Below are 24,874 nucleotides of genomic sequence, written 5' to 3' on the forward strand. Positions count from 1 at the left end.
GCACCACCAGGAGTAATTCCGGAGTGCAAAGCCAAGAGTAACACCTGTGCATTGCCAGGTGTGACCCAAAGAGAAAAAAAAAAATTTGCTACCTCGAATTCTCTGCTGCTGCCCACTGCTGCAGGAATGTCTTACTCTTGACCTGTATCCTTATGGGGACTGGAGGATGGCACAGTGATCTATGAGGCTCTACTAAGCTGCCTGATCCCAAGGACAGTAGCTTCCCTACTGCTCTATTCCAGCTCACTTCCACCAAAAGAGCACATTGCCTGCCTCTACGCTGCCTGTACTTTATCCTGGACATTGCCATGGCTCACTCCTCTAGAACCTTCAAGTCTTTGTTCATAAGTTCCTAAATTTGGGTCACCCCCAATAACCCTGCACAAAATTGCAATCCCCTCCTAGCCCCCCATTTTATTTTGTGTTTTGGGCCATTCCGGTGGTGTTCAGGGCTTACTTCTGGCTCTGTGCTCAGGGGATCACTCTTATCAGTGCTTAAGGGAACCATATGTGATGCCAGTGAGTAATTCCTGAATGCAGAGCCAGGAGTAACCCCTGAGCATCGCTGGGTGTGTGACCCAAAAAGCAAAAAAAAAAAAAAGGAAGGATCTAGAACTTAAGAATGAATTATATTTATGATTTCTTTCATACTCTTCCAGCAGAATGTCAACTCTATAAGGACCGAGATTAGTGTTTCTGTTTGTAACTAAGTCCTTCAAACAATAAATGCTCCCTAAGATTTAGGTGAATGGAAACATGCTGCCTTTATGGGAGCATAATTGACTTTCTTTCTGTTTAGTTTTGGGACATACCAGTGGTACTCAGGACTTATTCCTGGGTCTGAGCTCAGGGATCATTCCCGATGAGGCTCATGGGACTGAACTTAGGTCAGGACTGATGAGGCTCAGGGGACTGAACCTAGGTCAGATGTGTGCAAGGCAAGTACCCTACTCACTGTACCATCTCTCCAGCCCTCGGAAGCAAAATTGTTAAGTCATCGCTGTGGAAGTGCACTGCATCTAAGAGAACAAGAATCATCGTCTTGGAAGGTTTCCTGTTAGTTACCAAAGATAGCCACTGGAGGGAGCTCTTAAGCTGGATTCGGCATTGGTGACCAAAGTTGTGGCCAGTCCATATGAAGGGGTGACAGAGCTGTCAGCCTGGCGTTTCTGGGTGTTTGAGGATACAAAGCCTGAATACAGGAAACGTGCAGGGTTCAAGTCCTTGCTCAACCCCTCTATACTCCACGATGGTTTTCTTTGGTGAACTTCCTTTTTTTTTTTTTTTTTTTCCATTTTTGGGTCACACCAGAGCAATGTTCAGAGATTACTCCTGGCTCTGCACTCAGAGCCCTGGCTGGGCTTCAGGGACCATATGGTGCCAGGGATCAAACTCATGTTGGCCACACACAAGGCAAGCATCTTACCCATTGTGCTAGTGCTCTGGGCCCACACTATCTTCGTTTCTGTGGCTCACAGCTTATACATCATCTCACAGAGTTTGAGTGATGGAGCGGGAGGTCACAAGGGTTTAGTGTCCACCTTTTTAGTTCACAGATGAATAAAAGACCTGAGAGTCTGCATCTGAGCAACTCAGCATGGAGACTGGAGGGCCAGGGGTCGGGAATGTGGTCTCTGGCCTCGCAGTCAGCCCCAACAGCCCAGAAAACCTCTCAAAGTTATCTCATTCAAGCTCACAGTGCTAGCTCTGGATTCCTCTCTCCATAATTCACTTAGCTGTTCTCCTACTAAGGAAGGCTATTTTCTATGTTCCTAACTTTTCAAAATTATAATAAGTACCATGGGCACAACCTTTTTTTTTTTTTTGCTTTTTTGGTCACACTTGGCGATGCACAGGGGTTACTCCTGGCTCATGCACTCAGAAATTACTCCTGGCAGTGCTCAGGGGACCATATGGAATGCTGGGAATCGAACCCAGGTCAGCTGCATGCAAGGCAAATGCCCTACCTGCTGTGCTATCGCTCCAGCCCCGGACACCAACCTTCTTTATTTTGATTTTATTGTTTGTTTAGGGGCCATGTCCAGCAGTGCTCAGGACTTACTCCTGACTCTGAGCTCAGGGGTCACCTTGGTGGGACTCAGGGGACCACATGGGATGCCAAGGGTTGAGCCTGGCTTGACCACAGGAAAGGCAAATGCCCTACCTGTTGTAGTACTGCTCCGGCCACAGGCAACAATCTTCTTTAAGAGTTGTTACACATATACTAGGGAACTCCCCTAGACTGGAGGTATTTACCAACCTGCTGATCTGAACAGCCAGCCATACGAGGTGACATTTACAGAGCATTTATTCCACAACCTCATTGTGCTAAAAGGTTTCTGCCCATCATCCACAAAGCCTCTTTTGAGAGTAGATGCATCTACTCCCCTGACTTACAAATGCAGAAAATGAGGCTTCGACAGGGTAAGGATCTTGCTGAGCCTCTACAACTGATAAGGGAAAAAACCTCATTCTCAACTAATCCAATCCAGACACTGGGGCTCTGAACTATTATGCCAAGTGGTTTCAGAGAGTGGCCCCTGCCAGAGACAGCAGTCTCTGGAGCGTGTCAGAAATGTGAACCCCCAGGCCTCATCCCAGTGGAAACTAGGTCTCTGGAAAAGGGCTCTGTGATCCGCAGCTCCCTACGCCTTGTAGGCAATTTTGCTGCCCAACCAGGAATAAGAAGCGCTGTCTCAGCGGACTCCCTCCTCAGCCTGGAAACCATGGCTCCAGCCCACACCACAACAGGGACCACTGTTTTCCACCTGGATTTGGAATCTGGTTGGTCATTAGTTTAAGGCACATATATGCTCCTGCCTCCAATAACTATGATTCCACATGCATTTTGATTTGTTTCTCCTTTTTTTTTTTTTTTTTTTTAACTCTCAGGGTTTACGTGTAGGGTTCAGTTTAGGTTTAGGATTAGAATTACTGGGCCAGGGGTCTGGAGAGATAGTACGATGTTTAGGACACTTCCCTTGAATATAGTTGATCTTGGTTCAATTCCTGATGCTACTTATGGTCCCTGAGTATCACCAGGAGCACAAAGCCAGGTAGAAGCCCTTAGCATAGCTGGGAGTGTTTCCCATTCGTCCTACCATGTCCTCCACCCCAGCAAAAATAAATGAATTACTGAATTAGTGATATACTTCAGAAACAGAGTACTTGTCCAGCATCTAAAAAAATCCAGGGGCTAGCGAGATAGCACAGCGGATAGGGCATTTGCCTTGCACGCAGCCAACCTAGGTTCAATCCCCAGCATCCCATATGGTCCCCTGAGCACCACCAGGAGTAATTCCTGAATGCAAAGCCAGGAGTAACCCCTGTGCATAGCCAGGTGTGACCCAAAAAGCAAATAAATAAATAAATAAAAATAAAAAAATCCAAATTACTGGATAATGTGTTTGTTGCTTGGTTTTGGATTTTGTTTGCAAGTGGTGGCAGGGACTATTCATGGTTTTGAGTTTTGGGGTCACTCACGGCAATGCTCAGAAGGCTATGAAGTACTAGGAATTAAATCTAGGATGCCTACTTACAAAGCATGAGCTTCAGCCCTGTGAGCTATCTCCTCAGGCCTTGGTGAATGTGTTTTTACTTTCATTTTTATTTTATCATTGTGACAGCCTCCTCCAGCACCACCTGGGGAAGTGGCATGGAGTGCCAGGGCTGGAACCCAGGCCTCATACATGCAAGGCACGTGCTTTGCTCAAGTGGTAGCTTAAACTACATTCCCAGCCCTTAATGAAACGAGTTTTCACTTATTAGATGTTGTCAGAATATTTTCTCCAAAGTGGTTGTGTCAATTACCTACCAGTCAAAAGTAGATAAATGGTCCCATTTCTAAATGTCCACCCCTTTATTTTGCTTTGTCAGAAAATATCTAGATTGTGCCAGTTTGAGTTCTGAAGTCCACTAAGGCTTTTTTTTTTTTTTTTTTTGCTTTTTCGGTCACACCCAGCGATGCACAGGGGTTACTCCTGGAATTACTCAGGAATTACTCAAGGCAAATGCCCTACCTGCTGTGCTATTACTCCAGCCCCAGGATTTTTCGTTTTGTTTTTAAACTTTGCCTCAGTTTTTATAATTATTTCCAAAACTGATTTATATGAAGTTGTCTGTTTCTCCTCTAACCCCCACTTAAATTTTATAAATCATATCTTCTGCAGAGCATTATACAATCAGAAAAGCTGAATTCAAGTTCTCTTTTTTTTTTTCCTTTAAACAAATGAGTCTGGAAAAAATGGGAAGGTGTGGCTTCATGCTAGACTGATCCAGATGCTTTCATTGGCCTCAGCAGAGTAGTACTACCAATTTCTGTGCAAAGAGATTCTGGGAAATTCCTGCATTTTCCTATTTTCAATTTCCTATTTTCTGCGCCCAATAGACATGAAGATATTCTATTGGGCGCAGAAACAGGAAAATGACTCGGGACATGGCAACGTGGTGGGAAAACACGCGAATCCAGCTCTGGTCTGACAGCAGAGAAAGCAGACTGGCCTCAGCAGTTGGCTGTCGGTAGCCAAAGCTTTAATATCCACTTCCCTGAGCATTCCCTCTGACTAGGCAGCTCTGCCCTCTGGGAGGGATCATTCAGCCTGCTGGGGCGGTGGGTGGTGACACATCACCTGAATTCAGAGAGGAAGGAGCTGCACAGGGATCAGTTCTGGAACAGTAAGCTCTGAGGGGCTCTCACGTAGATGTTCAGGGTACTCAGAGGCCCTAAGCCCATGCACGAGCAGGGTGGTGGCCTGACCCAGCCCTTTCACCTCACCTTTGTGTGGCCCCAAAGGATTCACCAGACTGAAGACTCTGGCCTGATTCAGAGTGGAAAAGACCTTTGATTGAGGCAGGAAGAGAAACCTGATGAGTGTGACCCAGCGCGCTCGCGCGCGCGCACACACATACACACACACACACCACACACACATACACACACACCCTGCCCACAAGTACCTCAGCATTATACTTCTCGTTGATGGCCGGCTCAGTGGTGACTAACTTCATTCTGCTGGCGAAGCGTAGTGAAGACAGCTGAAAAAACAGACCAGCCAGACATCAGGCCGCTCTCTACACGAGGAAGACCCCCAAAGAACAGGCTTCTCAGAGTCTCTGACAGTGCAGCAGCCCCCAGGGACACCCATTACGGGCGTTTAGCAGTGAGGCTGTGGGGTGAGAGCAGCAGGGAGCTGACAGAGCAGATCGCAGCCTGCCTATCCCCTGGCCCATTTCTTCATTCAAACCTCACCAACTTTGGGGCCAGAAAGATAGTACGGTGGATACAGCACTCACCCTGCACAAAGCTGACGTGGGTTCAATCCTCAGCACCCCATGTGATGCCCTGAGCTCCGAGAGTGGAGCTGCGTATTGCCAGGCTCTACCTCTAGGTCTTTGGTCAATCAACCTCCCTGCCTCAAGGGCCCTTTCCTCTCCTCCTAAACCCATCCCCAAACCCATCTTCCACTTTCCCTTCAAAGTCCAGCTTCTTCTCTGAGCTGGACCCTGCCTGCGGCCTCAGTTGGGCAGACTGAGGCCACAGGTGCCCTCCCTATTGTGTATGAAGAACCTACACAGGATTTAGGCCAATAAGGCTTCACTGTTCCCTCCAAGCACGGGCCGCTACTGGTCTAGCCCTCAGAATCAGCTGCCTTCAGAATCAGGAACCCACTACCACTCAGCCTTGAGGCTAGATCAGGACAGGATGGGGTGCTGAGCCCCTGCTCTCTCAGCCCTGCTCAGCCGTGCTGATGGCTCTCCTGCCCCACCTTGCGTGTGTGTGGACCAGCTGGGACTGGACTGCCCATCAGTGGAAGGGCCTCGGCTTGCTGGGTGAGATAGTGGCTAGATAGACTAGTGCCCGACCCTGCCTTCCACAGTCCTTGCTACAGGTTAAGCTCTGCTCTAAGCCCTACAGCAAGTACTTATACGTTATTAATGCCATCACAAGCCATTAAGAGGTATTCATGTGGTCAGCCTCACTGGAGATGAGGACGTGGACACAAAGAGGTGAAGAAACACACCCAAGGCCACAGAGAACAGATCAGAGGTAGTGCAGGAATCCAGCCCGGTCATTCCGGTTCCTGGGCTACGCTCATATCTGCCGAAAGAAAAGATGGCCTGTGTGGAGAGAGAGGGAGGGCACGGGCACAGCTGCAGCAGTGGTCTGTCTGGACCCAGGGAGAGAATGGGTATTCCAATGGTGGGAATCATGCCCCCAGTGGGAAGAAAGGTGAGTGGCAGGAAAACGCCTAGTGGGGACTGAGGTACACTAAGTAAATGATAAATAATCAGAGGTGCCACAAGAGGAGAGCCAGTGGATGCTGGTAGTGGAACAGAGAAAAGCTGTGGGGTCCACAGCAATAATACAGTAGGCAGGGGGATCTCCTGGCATGCAACCAACCTGGGTTTGATCTCCAGCATCCTATATGCTTCCCCAAGCATCAATAGGAATAATTCCTAAGTGCAGAGCCAGGAGTAACCCCTGAAAATTGCTGGGTGTGACCCAAAAAGCAAAAAGCAAGAGATGGGCTGTGAATGCCTGAGATCACAGTGCCAGCCAGAGGTGGGTACACAGGAAATGAATGAGGAAGCAGCTAGAGTCCAGTGGGGAACCTTGGCTACTTTGTGGCAAAGGCACAAATCAAACTCAGGAGAGTCTCCTGGTGGGGAAGAGAGAGAATGTGGGACAGAGAAAGACTGTGAGAGTGTGTTTGTCATTCACACACAGACATGCATTCTTGACCTCTACATCAGCATCAGTATGAGTTCATCAGTCAGTTCCTTATGAGTAGAGATATTTGAAACTAGGTTAAAGGCGTCCACAAGGAGAGATGAGTCACCACACAGAGACGGGCTCCAGCGTGGACAGGGTCTCCTGAGTCCATGCAGTGACATCTGGGGTCTTGTCTGAATTCCTCTGAAGGAACAGTTAGCCAGGGAAAGAATAGCTCGAGGGCCATGAGGCAGACACCTGAGTAGTGCCAACATATTCTGCTGCACCCATGTGACAGTGGGGTGTGGGGGTTGAAAGGCAGGGCCCATACCTCACTCACTGGGAGCACTGAAACAGGGAAGGAGACTTGCAGGGGAGGGACAAACAGGGCCCTTCCTTAGGCTTCTGTTCTGGTGACTAAGAGCCACTGACCACCCATGCAGGCTTGGACAGGCCTCAGAACTTCTCTGTAAAGTCAGGGAGCATTGCCTGCAGGGCCACTGGGAGATGTAGCGACACACATCGCATGCCTTCTGCCACCCTTTGAAAGAGGCTCTTTCACTCCAGCTGGGGGTAGCTTTTCCATGGCATGAAAGCAGCCGCGTCTGCTCTAGAAAGAGCCGCAGGTGGGGCTCAGACTCCTCTATGTGGCAACTCCCACGCACACAGGTGGGGCTGCCCCAGGGCAGCGCTGGGCAAGGCAGGCACAGCTTACAAGTTTTAAACCATTTGGAGATGAGCATCATTAGCTTCCACGCTCCCAGTATGCTCTGGTCCCACTAGACCACTCCAGTAGCAACTCTGGGCTCTGCGGGCGCAGGCCTGGGTGGAGACCCCAAGCAGTATGGAGCAGAGACCCCTGGAGATAGCAGGTCCCAGCAGGATTGCTTCCTGCTCAGTGATTCTCTTGGTGGCAGGGATCAGAAGGGACGGAGCTTCCCTGGTCTTAGAGGACATCGTTCTTAACAAGGCAGCCAAGAGACCCAATTTCATATGGTTCCTCTTGGGGTTCACTCATGCCTTGTTATGCTCTGAGACCAATATTTTCCTGCAGCCTTCCTCTGGGAATGCTGTCTGAACGTCAGCTGGCGCTCCTCTCCCTGGCCTCCCCCCTGCCTAGGGCCCTGGGCATGCAGCCAGAGCGCTCCCTCTGGAAGCTGGGACCGTTCCGAGTGTTCGAGGCAGGAGGCCCTGCAGGAGCCTCCGGCCCGCAGTGCCATGGGTTCCTGGAAATGACTGGTTCCACCTGAGAGCTTCTTCAGAAGTTGGAAGCTTGGGGCTGGAGCGATAGCACAGCGGGTAGGGCATTTGCCTTGCACGCGGCCAAACCGGGTTGGATTCCCAGCATCCCATATGGTCCCCTGAGCACCGCCAGGAGTGATTCCTGGGTGCAGAGCCAGAAGTAACCCCTGAGCATCGCCAGGTGTGACCCAAAAAGCAAAAAGAAGTTGGAAGCTTGCTCTGGTCAGAAATCATGAAGACTACATACCTTCGGAGAGGAGACCTTTCCCAGCCCGTGATCTGGGTGGAGGGAGGGAGCCCCAGTCTGGGCTCTTCCGTGTGGGCTCACCTGGTCCCTCCCATGTGAGCTCACCTTGCCCTAAAACAGGACCCTATTCTGGCCTCTGGTTCTCAAGCGTCTGCCCTCCTCGGTCGCCTGTGTTGTTTATTTCCCCAGTTTTGGGGCCACACCTGGTGGTGCTCAGTGGCAGTGCTCAGGGAACCATATGTGGTGCTGGGGATTGAACCTGGGTTGACCACATGTAAGGCAACTGCCTTATCTGTTGCACTATCTCTCCAGCCCTCCACCCCCCCTCGAACCCCCCCAACTTTCGGGTTTTTTTCAGATCACCTGACTCTGCTACTGTGTTCATCTTTCTGACTCACAACTCTGGCCATAGTCCTCCCTGCACAAGTGACAGCTCCAGACCCCTCTGGAATAGTCAAGGTCTCGACCTGGCTGGCACAACGCTACTCTCCCACTGTCACCCAGTGCCAGCCATTCCTTCTTCCTCTCTCCTGCAGCAACCAGAGTTCCTGCCACGGGCTACCTCCAGGCCTACCACTCTGACTGCTGGGGACATCTCCATCCCCCCATTTCATTCTTTTTGTCCCAGCCAGCTCCATGTCTGTAAGATGATATTACTTTGTCCTCTCCCCCCTTGCCACGAGGAGCTTGTCCCGGTTTTTCCCGGAGTTGAGGCTTACCACAGTCTCACCCATCAAGGTGTTCCCGAATCTCTCCCATCCCTTTGTTTAGCTGTAATCACTTCTCTACGCTCTCTTCCCCAAAAATAATTAATCAGCTTCTCCCCCTAATCTGACTCTGCTAATTTGTAAGGTCAGACCTTCCTAGGATACTGAACTTATATTATAAGTTAATATTACCTTTCTCCTCTCCTTATGCCTTTTGAATAATTTACTTTAAAGCAATGTCCTTTTTGTATAGACACAAGAAGACAATATTATGCTTTTGTAACTTGGGACTTAATTGGCTTCAAATATTATTCATTCTGGGCATCTGCTTTCTCCACTTAAGCCTCAGTTGCCCTCAGTTCCTAGCACCCCAAAAGCAGGGTCCCGACGAGGGACAGGACGGATCCAGGGCAAGCGGTGAGTTATGTGCTACCCTGGCATCAAGATGGGCCTGGCCAAAGTGCCTAATTCTTAACTATAAGTTAAGAGCTTGATCATAGACAAATGCTGTCATGATCCAAAAGTAATGACGAGACTAGGACCCTGCTAGGGATAGGAAAGACTGATCTGGCCTGAGCACTGTAGTCTGAGACCGAGATGGCCCCAGGAGAGCAATTCTATAAGCTTTAATGCATTTCTTATTGTGTCCATACAAAATGATTAATATTATGAATGCTTATATGTTTGCTGGATGAGGAGAGGAGAAACACACTCAGGGACTCCGCCCTTGGGTGGATCCTCCTGCTGAAAGAGAATCAGTCCTAGGAGAAGCATCCCCTGAGGGAAAAGAACTTTACTTCTATTGATTGTGACCACACCTATGTGTACACACCAAACCCCTCATGCTGGGGGGATTTAACTAGGCTGTAAGAGTGGGTTGGGGGCCAGATCCACAGATCCAGAGAGGGATCCAGAGCCGGGAGAGAAGCAGAGGGCAAGAATGAAATAAACTGATCAAGCAACCAGTTTGGCCTTCTTCCTTCTGTCGCCTGCCCTTGACCAAAAGCCACACACAGTGGTTCCAGAGCACTGAACTCAGGCAGTGAGACAGAGCTGCCTGGAGAGCCTGAGAGTGCACACGCCCTTCAGCATGCCTTAGTTTTTCACATGTGTCCACCGTCTTCACCCCAGCTTCGGGAAATGTTTCTCCTTTCCCAGATGGAGTGCTCCATCTGGGCCCCTCAGATTACTGAGTGCCATCTTTGAGAACTCTGAGGGTCAAGGCCACATATGACTCATTTCCACCATTCTCACCCTCCCCACCCCCCACTACCCACCTCGACCCAAGCCTTGTCCATGTACATGTATAACATCCCTCTGCTCATTCTGACCTATTACCACAGCCTGGAAACCATGGATGCTTTGAAGGTTTTTGAACGCGGCTGATTATAAAGCAGAAAATCCACTGTCTTCTCAATCCCACGTTCACCAGAGCAGCCTCCAGTGAGTCAGGGATGCTGTCCCCACAGGTTCTCAGTTTCCTCTCTTCCTCCCCACACCATGCCTGCCTCCTGCCCTGCCTCTTCCTTAATACAGCTCTGACTCCCAGGACTTGGTATTTATTTAGTTGCATTCTGGCTGCCCCCTTACACCCCCAACATTTATTTTCTCAGACCCTTCCACTCTTGACAATCTATATGGCTTATGTGCCAGGTTTGCCAACCCAGGACTAGTCGTACTAAAATCCTGGCCCACTACGGGGGACACCAACTTGGTCTTGTTGACAGTCTTGACATACCGTCTCCTCCAACTGGGCAGCTTCTCCATAGATGTTTGTCACCAGGACCATATTGCAATTTCCCCCTGCAGGAAGCACAACACAGAAGTAACCCTGAGCCTGGTGAGTTTCTGCCAAGAGATTCCTTTGATGCTGGTAGGGTTTGCTATGGGTTAAGTATGCATGCTATGCCATCAGATTCATGAGTCCTAAACTCCAGTGGAATGCTACTTGGAGGTAGGGATTATTAGCTTTGAATGATGTCATGAGGATGGACTCCCCTGGATGGGATTAGTTAGCCCTTAAGAAGAAAGGAAAGAAGAAACTTAAGAGATGGCTCTCAAGATGGGAGATGCATGCTGAAAGTAGATAATGGACCAAACATGATGACCTCTCAGTGTCTGTGTTGCAAGCCATAATGCCCAAAAGGACAGAGTATGGGGAATATTATCTGCCAGGGAGCTAGGGGGAGGGTGGGAAAGGGGGGGTATACTGGGGATATTGGTTGTGGGGAGTGTGCACTGGTGGAGGAATGGGTGTTTGATCATTTTGTGATTGTAACCCAAACATGAAAGCTTGTAACTATCTCACAGTGATGCAATAAACTTAAAAAAAAAAAAAAAAAGAGATGGCTCAAAGGACTGAACACAAGCTTTGCATACCAGAGGCCCTGGTTCAAAGCAGGCATCACATGGTGTCCCAAACGCTCCTCAAGCAATGAGCCAAAGGTATGCCCCAAGTATTGCTGAGTAGGACCCAAAACAAAACAAAACAGTAAAAGCTGAAAAAAGATAGAGAGAGAAAGAGTTCTCTCTTCCATGTGATAATGCAATGAAAAGACAGTCACTGGGAGCCCAGCAAGAGAACTCTTTCCCAAAATTGTCCCCACCAACCTTAGTCTAGCACTTCAAACCTCCACAATGGTGAGAAAAGAATGTCTGTTGTTACAGCCACCCAGCCTGGGGTATTTTGTTATAGAAGCCTGAGCTGAATAGGACAGAGTCAAAGCTGACATTCCCAGGTCTGGATGAGGCTGGGAGGAAAGAAGACAAAGGCAAAAGAGAGAGATGTCCCTGAGAGGAGCCTGGGGAACAGGAGAAGAGGGAGGCAGCAAGGCGGGGCAGCTGGCCGAGGGGAGATGTGGGCCAGAGTCTTGCTCACAGTGGAACTCCACCTATGGTCAGACTCAGTGACAACCTCATCAGGCCCAACTTGAAAGCCAAAGAACACATGACAAAAAACCATACCCCCTGTTCCTTTGTTGGGGAGAAAAGACATGGGAGAAAGCCTCCTCTTACCCAGAGGCTCTAAAATCTTTTTTATTTTTATTTTTTGCCTTCCCAGCTATAGTTCTGGGGCCATTCCTGGAGAAACCTGGCCTGGCAGCATTTGAGTGATGGTCAGGGGCTCAGGCCCTGGGAGTCATCAGGGATACAACTGGCAGTGCTCAGGGGCCACAAAGACAATACTTGACTGTACTGGGGAGTGGAACGCAGCGCTGGGGATCAAACTCAAGGTCTCAAATATCCATGGCACATACTCCAGCCTTTTACCTCCTGAAGGCCTGAAGACAAAGGATGAAGCAAAGGCTCTGAGAAGCGAACAGTCCAGCTCATTGTGAAAGAGGAGGGCGCTATGTCGGGTTCAGCCTTTCAGCTGTGAACAGGCTTGGGCAGCCCAGGCCAGCAGGAGGGAGTACCTGCATTCTCACCAGGGGCAGCTGAGCTTGTCCCTCCTCCCTGAGCACCAGCCACACAGCCACACCCTCACCTAATGAGTCCTTCAGGGCGTGGGTGAGCTTGCACTGCCGGAAGGGGATGTGGTCCCGCCTCTGATCCCCGAGGGCAATGATGGCCTGCTCCAGGAATGACAGGGACTTGTTGATGTAGGTGGCTTCCTTCTGGACGCGGCCCTCAGACTGCAAACCAAAGGTCAGTTTCACTTTGGGCAAGGGGAGAGGCGGCTCCACTCAGAATGCTACAGTGCGCTGGGGAACTCCTTCTAAGAACTAGACTCTTCAACTTTACTCCATCTTGGTCTCCGAGTAGGGACATGAAGAGTCCCAGGAATGCTTAGGCAAAAATTCAAGTGAATATGCATATTTAATGCAAATGCTCATAAGAACACTCACTTAAGACTCACTCATAGGAAGGGTCAGACTGACAGCACAATGGGTAGGGTGCTTTCTTTGCATATGACCGACCAGGTTCAATCCCCCCCATCCCATATGGTCCCCCATACACTACCAGGAGTGGTTCCTGAGTGCAGGGCCAGGTGTAACACCTGAGAATTGCCAGGTGTGGACCAAAAAGAAATATGTGTGCACGGGCATGTGTATGTGTGTGTGTGTGTGTAGTATATTCACAGGAAAATGAATACACATAGGAAAATTGTACCAAACACATAGGGAAAAGTATTCATACAAAGATAAACACTCTGGGGCTGCAGCGATAGCACAGCAGGTAGGGCATTTGCCTTGCACGCGGCCGACCCGGGTTCAATCCCCGGCTTCCCATATGGTCCCCCAAGCACTGCCAGGAGCAATTCCTGAGTGCAAAGCCAGGAGTAACCCCTGAGCATCGCTGGGTGTGACCCAAAAAGCAAAAAATAAATAAATAAATAAATAAATAAATAAATAAACACTCAAATAGGAATGCTCATATGAGTATTCTTATAAATAAATATATGTATGTACTCATGAAAATTTATTTGAAATGAACTGTTCATGTAAATACTCATGTGAATATTCAGACTTGCAGGAAAAGTGCCACCACTAGCATGGAACATTTATGGTGCACTTTCTGAGCACCAGGCACCTTGCTAAGAGTATAGCAGCCATCACCCCATTTTATATTCACAGAATACTGTTGAGGATGAGGCTTTCTCTATGCAGCATCTATCCTGCCTTCAGGGCCCAGCTCCCTGCCCCTCTGCAGCTGCCTCATGACTCCACTCATCAACTCCCAGTGAGGGATGAGTTTGTGGACAAAGGCACAGGGAACTATGCCTGAGTCTTTGTCTTTTTGGGGGTCACAGCTAGCTATACTCAGGGGTTACTCCTGGATCTGCACTTAGGAATTACCTTGGCAGTACTCAGGGGACCATATTTGATGTTGGGGATCTAACCTGGGTCGACCGAGTGCAAGGCAAGTGCCCTACCCACTGTACTATACTATCACTCCAGCCCAGGGGAAATCTATGCCTGAAACAAGGGTGATGATTGACTGTTTGAGAAGGCACTTTCCTTTTTTAAATTTCTTTTACTTATTTACTTATTTTTCCCAGTGCCAAGGATCAATTCCCAGGCCTCACACACGCAAGGTAACTGCTCTACTGTCGAGCTGCATCTATGATCGAGAAGGAACCTTCTGCTCCCCTCACTTACCCCAGACTTTCCCAGCCTCTCTGAGCCTGCCAGGTCCACCAAGTTAATTTTGGAGGTGATGTACTTTTCATCCGATAAGGTCCGTGAATGGGCCTGTGAAACATCCAAACAGAGATCCGACTGTCACAGGGAGACGATCCTAAGGACGAAGGCCCCTAGTTCAAAAAGCTTGCAATTACCTCCACATAGATGGTAAAGATGCAGTGTGACCTGGAAGAGTTTTTGTTCATTGTATGGGAGGCGATAATCCTGTTGGTCTCTCCCTGGAGAAGTGGGAAAAATGTAGATAACATTTTGAAAACTTAAATAGCAAGACTTTGGGTGATATTTCAAGTATACCATCAGTTACACAAGTGAGCTCACAGCACTGCAAATCAGCCAGGCTTCTGGGCAAACCTCCTTTATGATCTAGCAGAAAGAAAAAATAACTGGAGTTCAGGCTCATACTTTCAACCTACTACAAAGGGATGTGAGTAGGCATAACTTTCTGAAGCGTAGGGTGACATAAAAAAAATAAGAATCCTGGGGCCAGAGAGATGATAGCACAGCAGGTAGGGCGTTTGCCTTGCATGCAGCCAACCTGGGTTGGATCACTGGCATCCAGCATGGTCCCTTGAGCACCAGCAGGAGAATAATTCTGATTGCAGAGCCAGGAGTAACCTCTGAGCATTTCCGGGTATGACTCAAAAAGAAGAGAAAAAAAGAAAAAGAATCCTGGGCCAGGAGATGGATTGAAGTACTAGTTGCATATGCTTTGCAAGCTGGAGGTCTGGGTCCAATCCCTGGCACTGCATGGCCCCCAAGACCTGTGGGAGGAGGGAATAAGCGTCCTAGGCATGGCCCAAACACCATTTAAAAAGCAACAAAACCAAACAACCAAACAAAAAGAATCTTAAAATTACTGATGAGGGGCCATAGAAAAGTGGGTAAGGAACTTGCTTTGCACACACATGACTTGGGTTTGATCCCCAACACCCCATATGATGCCCTGACACTATTAGGAATAATTCCTAAGGTTTTTTATTTTCTTTTTGGTTCACACGCAGCGATGCACAGGGTTCACTCCTGGCTCATGCACTCAGGAATCACCCCTGGCGGTGCTCAGAGGACCATATGGGATGCTGGGATTCAAACCTGGGTTGGCTGCGTGCAAGGCAAACGCCCTATCCGCTGTGCTATCACTCCAACCCCAAATTCCTAAGTTTTTGGTGTGACCCAATAACTGAAAAAAAAATTCAATATCCATGATATTTTTGTGTGTGTGTTGAAGGGCCCACACCCAGTGATGTTTTGGTGCTTTGGGGCTCCTTCTGGCTCTGTACTGGAGGTCACTCCCTCACATGCTTGGAGGACCATGTGGTGCCAAGGATCAAATCAGTTCAGCTGCATGCAAGGCAGACGCCTTAATCTTTGTACTATCACTCTGGTCTAATCTGCATGATTTTTACTTATTTATTTATCTTTTCCTTTTTGGGTCACACCCAGCTATGCTCAGGGGTTACTCCTGGCTCTGCACTCAGGAATTACTCCTGGCAGTGCTCGGGGGACCATATGGGATGCTGGGAATCGAACCTGGGTTGGCCGTGTGCAAGGCAAACACCCTACCTGCTGTGCTATTGCCTTGGCCCCTGTATGACTTTTAAAAGAATAAGATACATTGGAGATTTTAAAAAATAGATTCATAAGCTCTCTTCTAATATATTAATGCCTAGATTTAATGATAAGTGGGCGGGGGGGAGAGATGTAATTTCAAACATATAAGAAAAAAATGCACAAAAAATAGAAACTTAAAAAATACACTTTTGTTGCAAAAAAAGAATTTTTATTCCAATTTTCTTTCTTGCTGTGAGTTGAGTGTGTGTGTGAGGGGGAGATGGGGGTCACTCCTGGTGGTGCTGAGGTGAAGGCAGGGCCATTCTTTTTTTTTTTCTTCTTGGGTCACACCCGGCGATTCACAGGGGTTATTCCTGGCTCATGCACTCAGGAATTATTCCTGGCAGTGCATGGGGGACCAAATGGGATGCTGGGAATCAAACCTGGGTCAGCTTTGTGCAAGGCAAACACCCTACCCGCTCTGCTATCACTGCAGTCCCAGCAGGGCCATTCTTGGTGGTGCTGTGAGTGGGGAGGGTAGGGGGTCATGCAGTCTGGAGGTCAAACTGAGGCAATGTGCATGTGAGGCATGTATTCTGCTGCTTGATTCACACCCCAACCCCTTATTTCTATAACTCTTTCAGTACTATCTGAAGTTGCTACATGACCATACAGTAATTTTTATTCTGGTTGTCAAAGCAAATAAAAAATGAATAAATAAGAAGGATGGAGAAGAAGGATGGGACAGACAGAGGAACTAGGAATAAGGAAAGGAAGGCAGAAAGGAACACAGACTCAATCATCTCACCTCAAAAAGAAGACTGAATGCATCCTCTTCCTGACTCGTGAGGTGCACGGACAAGCCCTTAATGAAGACCCCTTGTGGGTTTTCAACAATGGTCATTGGTGTGACTGAGGGTCCAACATAGGGCAGAGTGGACAAGAGATCAAACAGGCTCTCATTATAGATTTCCAGGTAGGAAACACGCACAGTGATGGCATGTGTGGGGCGTTCTTCGATCATCCGAAAAACCTGGATGGAAGATAAATAACTTTCACAGAGAGCAAAATGCCACTGATCAGCTAGTGTTCGAGGGGCTCTGGCCTCAGAAAGAGATAGCAAGATGTACATTCTGGCAGGTGTGATGAAGTCATCAATGATTATTTTGTTCATGGTACAATTATTATTTATGGTATGTAGACAGAATGATAATACAGAGGGAAAGGCAATTGCCTTGCACATGGATGACCTAGTTCAATCCCTGGCACCCCATGTTGTCTGAATGATCCTTGAGTACAGAGCCGGGAGTAAGCCCTGAGCACCACCAGGTGTGAATCAAAACCAAAAACCAAAACCCACAAAAAATAATCATGAGCAACTTGTAGTTTTCTGATGCTAGGCTTACAGATCAGCTGTGTGTATGTGTATGTGTGTGTGTGGGGGGTACTCTCAGCAGTGCTCAGGGCTTTCTCCTGGCTCTGCCAGAGCTCGGGGAACCACATGAGATGACAGGGACTGAACCTGGTGTTGGCTGCGTGCAAGGCAAGCACTTCACTCACTCTGCTATGGCTCTGGTCTTGGATCAGCTATTCTTTTTTTTTTTTTTTTTTTTTTTTGCTTTTTGGGTCACACCCAGCCATGCACAGGGGTTACTCCTGGTTCTACACTCAGGAATTACCCCTGGCGGTGCTCAGGGGACCATATGGGATGCTGGGATTCGAACCTGGGTCAGCCTGGGTCAGCCTGGGTCGGCCGCGTGCAAGGCAAGCGCCCTACCCGCTGTGCTATTGCTCCAGCCCCCTGGATCAGCTATTCTTAAACAGTCCCAAGATGCAGAGGCATGGTGAATGAAAAGGACGCTGGAGGGGTCTCTTAGGGGTCTCACCCTAATAAAATTTCTTTCAAACCAATTATTTCATTTTATGGGATTTCATAAGATTACAGCATAACAGGGTCAATACAAAAGTTTTATGCAATAAAATTATGTCTGTAGTCACTCAGACTAAGTAGCTACTAAGGGCAGAAATCAAATCAGAACTCAGTCTTCTGAGTTAGAAGCGGGTAGTTTTAGAACAGTTTCCCCTCCATAATTTCCTTTTCTTGCTTTTGACTGGGGGGAAGGACGCTCTCAAACAGTGGTCATCAGGCTGCGGAGGCCACTCACAGTGGTATCTGACCTACTTGTGTTTGTGCTGCCGAGCCTTGACAGTGCTAGTGCCACACTGCTGTCACTGGCTGGCAGGTCCTATGGTGCTGGGGAATGAATCTGGGACCTTGCTTCAGCTCTACAGCCCTTCATGCTATCTTCTCAGCCTATTTTGTAATGTTCTTATCTGTTACATAGATGGGCTGGATGATCCTTGAGGTAGCACTTAGCTTTAACAGTCTAGCTCAGTTTGTCCTGAAGCAGGAAGCTGGAACAACCCAAGGGGGAACGGTAAGTAATTTCATGCAATCAGTCCCTTTAAAAAGGTAGATTTCCAGGGAGGTATGATTTTTTTTTTTTTCTGGGCAGGAGGTGATAGGCCAAGTAAGTGTGAGGATTCTGGTCTAGATCTGCACTGACATGTCTACTATCCACAGGTGACTGCTAAGCACTTAAATGTGGCTCAGGCAAATGAGGAACTGGATTTTAAGTGTTAATAAGTTTTAATTAGTTTCTGTATAAAATCTGGTACTAAATTCAATTATTGGTAAGCTTATTTATTTTGGCTCTTGGGCAACACCTGGCAGTGCTCAGAGGACTATTTGGAACTGGGGCTAGGTCCCAGATTTCTAGCATACAAAGCACACACTCAGTCCGCTCAGCTCTCTCTTTAGCTCCAGGTAAATTTTTTTGTGAGGGAGAGGCACACCTGGCAGTGTTTGGGGTTTATTCCTGTCTCTGAGGTCAGGGATCACTCCTGGCAGTTCTTGGGGGACTACATGGGGTGCCAGGTTACCTCAAACCCAGCGAGGTAACATGCAAGGCAAATGCCCTCCCCACTGTACTATTTCTCTGGCCCCTTCAGGTAAACTTTTAAGTATCTTTGGAGCAACTGAAATAAATCAATCTACTTTTTTAACTGAAAATTTTAAATTTACTTTAACTTATTTTGGTTTTGGAGTAAGAAACCAACAGCGATGAATGGAGATGACTCCAAGCAGTGCTCAGTGAAGCACATGGTGCCAGGGACCAAACACAGAGCTCTCACATGCGGAGTGTTTGCTCCAGTCTTTTGAGTCATCTCCCCAGACCTCAACTGTAAATTTTATGAAATATAAATAGATAAAATATGGGGGGGGGCTGGAGCAATAGTTCAGTGGGTAGGGCACCTGCCTTGCATACAGTTGACCTGAAATCAATTCCTGATACCCTACATGGTGACCAAGACCTACTGGGAGTGGTTCCTAAGCACAGAACCAGGAGTAAGCACTGAGAACCATCAGGTCTGGCCTAAAAAGAAAAAACTAAATAAAAAATTAAAATATATTTATTTCTCAAGATTGGAAATAGGGTACAGTGGGTAAGGCACTTGAATTGTATGTGGTTTGCCAGGGATTGCCAGGTGAATTCAGGTTTGATCCCTACCACATATGGTCCACAAGCCCACCAGGAGTGATCCCTGAGCACAGAGTCAGGAGTAAGCTCGGAGCAGGGCCGGGTGTGCCCCAAAACAGACAAAAAAGACTTTTAGGGAAAAGCCCTGTGCTTCCTATATCCAAACAAAGGCAGGCCCTTCTGTGTGTCTTCAGTCACACTTCCCTGGGACTTTTCAGTCCTGCCTGTGTCATTCTTGGCTTCTTCCCTCAGCTCCTTGGAGATGACCAGTGAGGAAGTGCTTCACAGGCCCATGTGCTCCTCATTAAATCATCAAATTAGGAAGGAACATGAGTAGGCTCCCCAAATCCTCAATTACAGGGTCAGAGGCCATCGAAGCAGTAGGAAGCCCATTAGCCTGTCTGAGTCCCCTCTCAGAAATGAGGAAACAGGCTCAGCACAGGTGTGGATCCATCTCAATCCTGACCTCCGTTCCTCCGTTTCCTGCGTGCTCTCTCTCTCACACACATACACACGTCCTCTCTCTCTCTCTCTCTCTCTCTCTCTCTCTCTCTCTCTCTCTCTCTCTCTCTCTCTGTAAGTCTGTCTCTCTCTCACACACGCATACACACATGTCCTCTCTCCCCTCCAGAATGCAACTCCTTTGAAGCCAGTATCCCATACTCTCTAGCAGCTTGCCTGGAGAAGGCCACATCAACAGTAGAGAGGAGACCTGTGTGGTAACCCACCCACTAGCCCACTCTCTACCTGCTGTAGAGCACGAGGGAGGATCCCTCGGTGCTTGTAATTCTCAGTAGCTCCCGTCATGGTGTATGTCTTGCCAGCTCCTGTCTGCCCATAACACATGATGGTGCCTGCAAACATTTCAAAACACATCTTGCTGACATTCAGGAAAACAGCTCCAAGGATAGCTCTCCCATCCCCTGGCATGCCCTGTGTGAGCTAGAGTCCTGGCTTGAAGGTGGCTGTTTGGGAACTGCCAAGGACATTAGGAATTCCTGCCATGGAGAGTGCATGGGCAGGGACACAGGGACACAAACAGTGAGATCACAGACTGCTGCTCTGCATCTGTGCTCCTTTATAAACAGAGTATCTGTCCTTCCACCTTCTGAGAAGAACAGGAAATCATAGGGAAGAGACACTGGGAATTTTCCCAGAAAGATTAGGAGGGAGTAGGAACTCTAGCTCCTGTTAAGCAATTACTAAGCTCTCCAAGGAAAGAGGTAAGAAAGGCTTTCACAGTCCCAAGGAATGGATAAGAATGGGAAGGGCATTTCTATTAGTGGTGAAAGTCTTTGTTGACTGCCACGTTCCCATAGGAAAGGATGCTGGTTTGTCCCATGCCCCTTCCAGAAATGAATCATTTTATAATCAGGGCCCTATCAGGTCCCGTTACCTTCTCTGGGAACTTGGACCTGAGCCTCTCACATCTTAAAAGTCTACCATCACTTGTAGGCTCTCGGACCTGAAACACACTGATCTGCAGCTCCAGTTTCCTTCTGCTCATCCTCAGGCCTGGGTTGCCAGAGACAAAATACCTTCAGGTTGCCAGGGAATGCTGGGTCATGGAAAAGTGTTTTCCCTCCAATGATAATGCTCTAGGTCCTGAGATTACTACATTTATACACAAGGGGCCCTAATTTGACTTCTGAGCTAAGAGTCAGAAATAGTATCTCTTAACCCAATATGAGTCATTTCATCTGGGTCTCAGAGACCATTTATAGTTTGATAGTACCAAGGATCCAAGTTCCTTAACCCACTCTGGGACTTAATTATCTTCCAGGTTATAGTTCTTTAGGGTGGACCACTGCTACATATTAGCACAAGAAACTTCACAGCACTTGGGCATCTACACTCAACAAACTTTTAAACACAAGGCCTTAAATTTGCAAACAGGGAACATTCTATCAGCAGTCTCAAGGTGGGCAAAGTCAATAAACTGACATAATCTTTCCAAGATTTAAATCTTTTGAAGACTTTTAAACAGTCTTAGACTGAATTGCTTGCAAACACTTCCCAATTAAGCTGCTTTCAACTGGTTAAATAAAATTCTACTCGCTACATATGTATATAGTTTCTGAATATGTACTCATTCCTCCATATGAAATTATATGGACAGTGCTGATATAATGAAGGGAAATAGCTTTTTGCAGGCAGCCAAGAGAAAAAAATTTCAGACTCCTTCAAGTTCATTTTAAGGATATTATCTTAAAAAATTAGTACTTAGGAGAGCTGAAAAAGGATATTTGGATCTTCATGACCTATCGAGCTCTGGGGTCATTTAATCTTCCTATGAAGCTAGGATCCTAGGACAGGGAACCAAGCTATATTCATCATGTCACCAAGAAAATAGTAACATAAGAACATGGAGACAAATAAGTCAACAAGTATTAGTAAGTGAGGTTATAATTTATTTTATTCACCATAAAATACTTGTGCCTCTTCCTCCAGGAAGGGCTGTGCAGGTTCTTATGTAAGGCAAATGGTTAATGAACTAAATTACCATTATAGCCATTGAGTGCCTGAGAAACCACATCCTTTGCAACCGTCTCATATACCACGTCCTGGGAGGCATCATGGAGCACTCCATCCAGCTTAAACGACCAGTCTGTCTGCTGGTTATTGACAACTCCTCTTCGAGAATCTTTCTTTAAGTGAATATCAATGCTCTTTGGGGGAGGGAAGGTGGGAGGGAGGAGTAGAAGAAAGAAGGAAAAAAATGTTAGGAAATTGGTGTTAGGGGCTGGAATGATAGTATAGTAGGTAGGGCTTTTGCCTTGCATGCGGCCAACCTGGTTTAACCCAACATCCCATATGGTGATCTGAGCACTTCGAGGAATAATTCCTGAGCACAGAGCCAGAAGTAACCCCTGAGCATCACACAGTGTGGCTCAAAAAACAAACAAACAAAAAGGGAATTGGTGTTAAAAAAAATCATGGACACTGAAGGACTGACCTGGATAAAATAGGAGAAAGTGAATTTTAGGAAGAACAGAAAGTCCATGTATAAGCTGAAGTTCTGAAGACTTACTAGGCCAGGAAGTCAAACAACCTTTCCAGCAGAAGGGTCAGTGGGGAGACGGACATACTTACTAGCTTTAGTACATCTCAGCCTAGTTTGCAAGGTTCTGTTTTTTCTCCCAGCTATGATAAAGGTTGAGTAAATTTATATGAAATAAGCTTTAGACATATTCCAGCACTGGGAGGCCTTGAAGCAGGCTAAAGAGAAAGTGAGCTTGGTGATGGATGTCTGAGTCTGAGCCCAGACCTGGGAACTGAAGGTGAGTCTGCCCTCAGTAGTCAAGCACCTGCTTCCAGACACAATGTGCCAATGTGAGGACTAAATTATCACCATGTAAGCAGCTCTGGTCCTCTCTCAGTCATTCAGTGGTATAGAGCAAACCAAAGGGGCCCACTTTTTAAATTTAGTCCAGGGAGAGTATGTGTGGGGTGGGTCCCTATCTCCTGCCAGGGCGTAGGAGACAGAGTAGTAGAGATCAAACCCAGAGCTCTTATATACAAGACTTGTGTTCAAGACCTTTGAGCCATGGTCCCAGCCCCTTTGTTTCTGGGCCACACCTCACAGTGCTCAGAAGCTACATCCAGCTTGGTGCTTAGGGGACCATTAGGTGGCAGGGACTGAATCTCGATCTCCCACATACAGAGCATGTGCTCAGCTCTCTGTCTATGTCTCCAGCCCTCTCCAGCCCTTTTGGGTTTTTTCTTCTTTGGGGGCTGGTGCAAGGGATCAAATCTAGGACCTAAGACATACAAGGCATTATATTCTATGACTGAGTCATATCTCCAGCATAAGATTAAAATATATTAATAATATATTGGAATTATGCACGATTATGTGTAACAGTTAAAATTTTTCCTTGACCTGTTAGGTCAAGTATTCTACCACTGGTCTAGATCCCCAGCCTGTCAGCATATTTGGGGGGTCTGGTGCCACGCCTGGTGGTACTCAGAGTTTACTCCTGGCTCCATGCTCAGAGATCACTCTTGGGACACTGTATGTAGTGCCAGGAGCTAAACCAGGGTTAACTGCATGCCAGGCAATCACTTCAACCTCTGTACCATCTCTCCAGTCCCTTGTCAGAAGATTTTTAGATGCAAAGACTTAAGAAAACTTTTTTAGGGTTTAGATTCCTCCAAGAAAGCACTGTGACAACTGATTTCCACTGGTTTGGAAAGTTGGGGTTAGATAAATAGTATATCCAATCTTCACAATGGAGAATTTGGATATAAACAGACTCCCACTGGAATCTTATGTTGGCTGCCCTTGTCCAAGAGCCAATGCACAGATCTAAGTCCAGAGAGACAGGCTTGTTCATCCACACATCAAATAACTCTGCTTAGTGTTTGTGGATCCTCTGTCCAGAGGAGCATTCGCAGGGTTGCATGTGCTCTTTCTTATGACTGCAAGGATTTTTTTGATCCTTGAGAAGTTTATTCTGGAATTCTTCCTTTATAGCAAACCTTACTGCAGCCTTGCGTAGACCCACATATAAATGTACACTTGCTGAATAAGAACTCAACACAGGAGAGCTGCCCTAAATTTGTCACAGGCTCCAGATGGGTCTTCAGAACAGTGGTAAGAGCAAGGGAATGGACAATCTTCCTAGCTTTCTCAGTGAGAGATTCTCCCTTGGCTTTGGTAAAACTTAACAGTTAAGGGGCCAGGGGCTGGATCAATAGTACAGCGGGTAGTGCATTTGCCTTGCACGAGGCCAACCCAGGTTCAATTCCCAGTATCCTATATGGTCCCCTGAGTACTGCCAGGAGTAATTCCTGAGTGCAAAGTCAGGAGTAACCCCTGTGCATCGCCAGGTGTGACTCAAAAAGAAAAAAAAAAAAAAACAAAGTTTTATTTCCACATAAGTTAAGGGGTCAGAGTGATAGTACAGTGGGGAGGGCATTTGTCTTGTATGTAGCCAACCTGGGTTGATGGTCGGCATCCGACATGGTCCTCTGAGTACTTCCGGGAGTGATTCCTGAGTGAGAGCCAGGAGTAACCCCTGAGCATCACCAGGTACGACCCAAAAAGCAAACAAACAAACAAACAGAAAAACCTAATAGTTAAAAATAGGAGTTTGGGAGCCTCGGGGAGAGCTCTGGAGCTCAGGCCTGGAGCACCAGCCCTGCAGGAGTTAAAGTGGTCCTTGTGCTGCTGCTGCACTGAGCAAGATTCTGGAAGCTCTACTATCTGAGATTCCCAGTGTAGCAAGTGATACTCCAGGGAGCTCAAGAATGGTCCTCAAGAATGGGACTCCTGGAGGGGCCGGAGTGATAGCACAGCGGGTAGGGCGTTTGCCTTGCACGCGGCCGACCCGGGTTCAATCCCCGGCATCCCATATGGTCCCCCAAGCACTGCCAGAAGTAATTCCTGAGTGCAAAGCCAGGAGTAACCCCTGAGCATTGCTGGGTGTGACCCCCCCCAAAAAAAAAGCAAAAAAAGAATGGGACTCCTGGAGAGCAATATAACTAACTAAAGGAACACTATGACCAGGTATATATGGGACTCCTGGTCATTACAACAACGATGAAGGATGTTCATCCAGGAAGGGGATGTTGGGTCTTTGGGGGTCAGGGAAACAGGTCAGAGCATGCAGCAACCCCAAGTTCCAATCTACAGCCTGGCATTGAGCCCCCACTGTCCTACTGGAAGTGGCTCCCAAACGAAAACCAAAATATGGCAAAGGATCTTTCCTTAATAGCACTGTGAA

At 47.6% G+C, this 24,874-nt stretch overlaps 1 protein-coding gene across 8 annotated transcripts in view; it reads right to left on the reverse strand.

The window, feature by feature from the left end:
* The window catches only part of KIF9 (kinesin family member 9), a 51,110-nt gene that overhangs the window by 18,145 nt on the left and 8,091 nt on the right, over positions 1-24,874 (reverse strand). For 4 of the 8 annotated variants that reach the window (XM_055134891.1, XM_004614507.2, XM_055134888.1 and 1 more), the window contains 8 exons: positions 21,649-21,814; positions 19,893-19,999; positions 16,412-16,636; positions 14,190-14,273; positions 14,011-14,103; positions 12,396-12,543; positions 10,647-10,711; positions 4,957-5,034 (listed from right to left, as the gene is read on the reverse strand). In XM_055134891.1, coding sequence (XP_054990866.1) covers positions 4,957-5,034; positions 10,647-10,711; positions 12,396-12,543; positions 14,011-14,103; positions 14,190-14,273; positions 16,412-16,636; positions 19,893-19,999; positions 21,649-21,814 — 966 coding nt within the window. Of the gene's footprint in view, positions 1-4,956; positions 5,035-10,646; positions 10,712-12,395; positions 12,544-14,010; positions 14,104-14,189; positions 14,274-16,411; positions 16,637-19,892; positions 20,000-21,648; positions 21,815-24,087; positions 24,143-24,874 lie in introns of all 8 variants that reach the window. The other 4 variants (XM_055134894.1, XM_055134893.1, XM_055134892.1 and 1 more) reach the window with 2 other exon arrangements.

This window comes from Sorex araneus, chromosome 4, assembly GCF_027595985.1.
Source record: "Sorex araneus isolate mSorAra2 chromosome 4, mSorAra2.pri, whole genome shotgun sequence".
NCBI classification, from domain to species: Eukaryota; Metazoa; Chordata; class Mammalia; order Eulipotyphla; family Soricidae; genus Sorex; species Sorex araneus.